Source organism: Podarcis muralis, chromosome 13 (assembly GCF_964188315.1).
Source record: "Podarcis muralis chromosome 13, rPodMur119.hap1.1, whole genome shotgun sequence".
Taxonomy (NCBI): domain Eukaryota; kingdom Metazoa; phylum Chordata; class Lepidosauria; order Squamata; family Lacertidae; genus Podarcis; species Podarcis muralis.
Window position 1 is genome coordinate 12731754 of NC_135667.1, and position 5553 is coordinate 12737306.

The window sequence follows — 5553 nt, forward strand, 5'->3', positions numbered from 1 at the left end:
CACGTTGGTTATGCCCCCCTAACAAAAGTCCGGCCCCTCCCCAACAAAAATCCTGGCTACTCCCATGGTGGAGTTGTGTGTGTGTGTGTTTGTGAACAAGGAAAGTTTTCTGAACATTCAGCATGCAATGTTAATGTCCAAAAGTCTGGGTTTTGCTGCCCTCTGGTGTCCATAATATGCCATTGCTGCTTACATCTCTCCCCCCCCCCTTCCTTCACTACTGTTGCTGTTGTTACCATAATGGTTGCAAATGTATCTTTTTATACCAACTGCGAATCGATCCCTGCACCTTTGAAGTATTGCAGGGATCAAGATCAATTTGTGTCGAGACTGTTTTGAATCCTTTCTGTTGGCTTCCGTTTTGCTTCAAAGCAGAAATTTGGCAATGTCAAATTCAATAAATTCCTGTTTCACAACCTCCTTATCCCAAGCAACACCACCATCTCTCCATTTCTTTCCTTTTTCTTTTCCCGCTAAGGTTTCTGCTCAGAAATCGACAGAACATGAGTCCCAGTAGAGCAAGTGGACTTGAAAGAAAGTGTCCGTCTCTCTTTGTTTAATAGTCCTTAGGACTGGATTGTTAAAAAAATATTATTTATTGATTTTTCACAAAAAACTTTACAGATTTCAGCATGGATCATAAATTGCTTTATCCATTGGCTTCCCGTCCCCGCTTCCATGGTTTCCATATTTACCCCTAAATGCTGTATATTTCACATATAATATCCAATACATCCATGTTAACCTATTGATCTTTATAATTAACTCTCTTAACATTCCAAGTCCTGCTCGTGTTAAAAAGTCTCAATTAAAAGTCTCTAGTCCTCAAGGAAATTTTCAACATTTTGGTCTCTAATCTTTGCTGTTAATCCTGCCAGTTCTGCATACTCCATTGTATTCAAAAGCCAATCTTCCTTTTTGAACATGGCCCTCCAGCCCCCTCCATCTGGCCCTCAGAACTCTCCCCAGGCCAAATGCCTCACTGTTCTCCCCAACTTTGGACCGTGAATGGTTCTCCTTAGCTGTTATGTGTCCTTGGACTCCAAAAAAATGCTTTTTGCCTGCTTGGAAGGAAGATTGAGATGGCTGTTTGCCCCATTAAAGGCAGGCAAATTTATCAATTTCAGTTTCTCATTTTTCCATCTTAAGTTCATTTCTTCTCATTTCCACATCAGTTTGCCAAGGTTTTTTGTTTTTTTAAAACATCTCCTCATGAAAATGTAACAAGCATCTAGGTGCAATTTTTTTCCTGAATATACCCATTTTTTAATTCAATTTTCTCAGACATATATACACTTTCTTCATGATCTAATGCATTTTGTTATGCTATTTTCACTCACACAGGCATTTTAAAGCACACCCTAATGCATGGGTAGGCAAACTAAGGCCCGGGGCCTGGATCCGGCCCAATCGCCTTCTAAATCCGGCCCACGGATGGTCTGGGAATCAGAATGTGAATGTAGAATGAATGTGTGCTTTTATTTAAAATGCATCTCTGGGTTATTTGTGGGGCATAGGAATTTGTTCACCCCCCCCTCAAAATATAGTCCGGCCCCCCACAAGGTCTGAGGGACAGTGGACCAGCCCCCTGCTGAAAAAGTTTGCTGACCTAATATATACATTTCTGAAGTCATCATTTGGCAGCAGGCGTGTCCTGCAAAATTGGGAGAAGTGGGTGGCTTTCTTTCCTTTCAAAGGTTTCGCTTTGCGTATCGCTTTGGCAACTGTGGATTAGATAGGCCTGCTTTTAAATGGTAACTAAGCCTCAGGCCTCTCCCATTCCTAGTCCCCATCATCAGCTGCTCTCTAGCTGGTAATTTGTCCCTGACTGCAGGGCTCTGGGCTTTTTACCGGAGCCTCCAGCCGCCACCTGCAGCATGATGCTTGTTATTCCTCCAAAAAGATGCAGGCAGCAACAAAGGGGAAATGCTAGGGACTGGCAGTTATGTCCTGCCCTCTTTCCCAAACTCCCAGGTGCTATGGGAGCTCCTCCTGGCTGCTATCTCTGCACTCCACTTCCTGGGATGTGTTTTGCATCATGCCATTGATGCAATAATATTGCACCAGTCAGAAGTAAAGATAAAGGTTGAAAGAAGGAACTGCAAGATGGTTACTAAGGTGATGTGATATAGCTCACATCGTGGTGGAGGGAAGTCAGAGCGACGAAACGATAACCAATACTTATGGAGAAATGTATTTATGTTTTGATGTCTTACTGTCTATATTTGTCTATTTTTTTGTGTGTTTCTTTTTTACTCTTTGGTGAATATGTGATTTTAAAAGAGTATATATTGGAAATAAAATTTAATTTTAAAATTAAAAAATAAAATAAAAAAATTGCACCAGTCATAGAAGGCTGTCCTTCCACAATAATTCTGCTTTATTAGTTGTTCTGTGATGCTTCTACAGTGTAACCACTGGAGGGCACTGTTGTTCTACAGCACAATGAAACTGGGACAAGAACACCCCTCTCAATATTATATTTGACTCATAAAATCCACAGATTGCTTGATTGTACATAAAACCCCTCAAAGCAGTTTAGAAAGAGAATAAAACAATAGAAATATCAGTAAAAACAACCCTTTAAAGCTTTCAAAAGACAAAATCAGCAGTAAATGAAAAATGTATTAAAACATACTACATGTCTGGGTAAAGGTAAAGGGACCCCTGACCATTAGGTCCAGTCGTGGCCGACTCGGGTTGTGGCGCTCATCTCGCTTTATTGGCCGAGGGAGCCGGCGTACAGCTTCCGGGTCATGTGGCCAGCATGACTAAGTCACTTCTGGCGAACCAGAGCAGCGCACGGAAACACCGTTTACCTTCCCGCCGGAGTGGTACCTATTTATCTACTTGTACTTTGACGTGCTTTTGAACTGCTAGGTTGGCAGGAGCAGGGACTGAGCAACTGAAGCTCACCCCGTCACGGGGATTCGAACCGCCGACCTTCCGATCATCAAGTCCTAGGCTACGTGGTTTAACCCACAGCGCCACCCGCATCCCTCCATGTCTGGGTAGGCTTGTCTAAACAACAATGTTTTTAACAAGGGCTGAACAGAGTACAGTGAAGGCAACTACTTGATGTCAACAGGCAGGGAGTTCCACAGTGTAGGTGGTGCCACACTGAAAGATTGATTTCTTATGAATGCAGAATGGGCATCCCGTAAAAGTGCCAGTTCTGCAGATCAGTGTGTGTGTGGGAAATCCTCATGAAAATTCACCAGCATTTTGGTGCTGATTTCTCCTAATAAACACACTTCTGTATGTAGTTTTGACTAAAGAACACATTTTTGCAAGCAAAGTTTCCTAGCATAATGAATTTTTGTGTGTCGTTTTCACTAGTGTATTCATTAGCAGGCATTCTTTAACCCAGTGTATGCATTTTTGCAAACCCTGCTCTGTCAGAGAACTGCATTGCGAAAGTTCAGAGAAGTGTGAATTTCGAAGGATGGCTGTGTTTCGGTTACCTTATTGCTTCTGAAGGTGCAAATCTGGTAGATTCACTTTTATTTATTTATATTTTTTCATATAGTTTTATTTGGCTTTACAAGTTCATTCACACAAATAAAATTCTTGCAAATTTTAAAATTAGAACAAGATTCTTCCAAATCTTAGGACTTCTCTCCTCCTCTCCGTGGGTTCTTTAAATACCCTTGTCAACTGCATATGATAAACTCATCCAGATTACATTCCTCTATTATATCCAAAGACTTTGTGACATTGCAAGAGTTATTTAAAGCCTGTCAAAGAGTTCAAGTGTTTACAGTGTTCTTTTAGATACAGTCTATATCCGTCCCATTCTCTATTGAAGTTTTGATCCTCCCAATTTCTGACTTTCCCGGTCAGTCTTGCCATCTTTGAATAGTCTAGTATTTTCATCTGCCAGTCTGCTTTCGTAGGTATCTTGTCATTTTTCCAACTCTGGGCAAGCAGCATCCTTGCAGCTGTACATAAGCAGTCTTTTCAATTCCTTCAGTATCTCTGCACCTACAATTCCTAACAAAAAGGCTTCTGGGTTTTGTAAACAAAAGTTATTCTAAACATTTTTAAAAGTTCATTATATATCATTTCCCAGAATTCCTTTATCGTTTTGCAATTCCACCACATATGACAGAAGGTGCCCTGGAAGATTCACTTTTAAATGTGAACTGAATTGAGTTCCTTCCCCATCCCTACATACACATGACTGGCCCTGACAATGCAGTGAAAAGCAGAGAGTTAATACACGTGACGGATCATGCTCTGCTCCTGCCATGTCACTTCCCACCCCAGACCTTGGTTTTGGTGACCATCTTCCATATGGCAACCTTGATTTCATTGTTCCTCAGGGTGTAGATCATGGGGTTCATTAAGGGGAAGACCACAGTGTGGAAGATGGCGACCAACTTGTCGAGAGCGAAGGCCTGGAAGGGGCGGCAGTACATGTAGATTGCGGGAGCGAACATGATGAAGACGATGATGATGTGGGTGACGCACGTGGAGGCTGTCTTGCCCTTCCCTTTGGTGGAGCTGGACCTCACCTTGGACAGAAGGGCCCCGTAGGAGATGAGGAGGAGAATGAAACATATCAAAGTGGCCAAGCCGCTGTTGAAGAACATGACAAACTCCAGGTTGTATGTGTCGGTGCAGGCCAGCTTGATGATCTGGTTGATGTCGCAGAAAAAGTTGTCCAGCTTGTTTGGGCCGCAGAAGGGGAGCTGGATGATGGGAATGAACTGGATCAGGGAATGCATTAAGCCAAGGAGCCACACGGTTGCAACCAGTCCCCAGCAGACAGCTTTGCTCACCACGTTGCCATAACGCAGAGGGTGGCAGATGGCTACGTACCGGTCAAAGGCCATGCCAATGAGGAGGAGGAATTCGGCCGCCCCCAGCCAGTGGAGGAAGAAGATCTGGGACATGCAGCCCCAATATGAGATGGCTTTCCGCTGCGAGTACAGGTCAGACAACATCTTGGGCGGGGTGACTGAGCAGTAGCAGAGGTCTAGGAAGGCCAGGTTGCCCAGGAAGAAGAACATGGGGGAGCTGAGGCGGGGGTTGCTCAAGATGGTCACGATGATGAGGATGTTCACAGGCAAGATGAGGGTGTCAAAGAAGAGGAAGAGGACAAAGAGAAAGAGCTGGACCTCCCTTCTCTGAGAGAGACCCAGCAGCACAAACTCCTTCACCATCGTGGTGCGGTTGTCCCGCTCCATCCTCTTGGGGTTGCCTCCTGCAACAAACACTCACACACATCCTCACACTGGAAGGACTGCAAGCTCTGCACGAATCACCAACATGAAACAGCTTTTAAAACCTGGATCCGCTAGAGAGGACAAGGTGCAGGCTTGAGGGATTTACTTTGAATTTAACTAAAACAGGGGTGGAAAGCCTCAGGCTTGGGGACTGAATGTGGCCCCAAGGCCTTGCTATCTGGCCCTTGGAATTCTCTGCTGGTTGACTGGTCTTGAAACAGTAGACCAGGCTCCCCCAACATGGTGGTCTCCATATGTTCTTGGACAACAGCTCCCATTTTCCCTCACAATGGACCATACCGACTGGGGATGATGGGAGCTA

General features: G+C 44.1%; 1 protein-coding gene across 1 annotated transcript; it reads right to left on the reverse strand.

Moving 5' to 3' along the window:
* Positions 1-4253: 4253 nt before the first annotated feature.
* On the reverse strand, positions 4254-5192 carry LOC114583361 (olfactory receptor 4N2-like). Its single transcript, XM_028704685.2, has one exon. It carries the CDS (start codon positions 5190-5192, stop codon positions 4254-4256), a length of 939 nt encoding a protein of 312 aa, XP_028560518.2.
* Between the last annotated feature and the right edge of the window lie 361 nt (positions 5193-5553).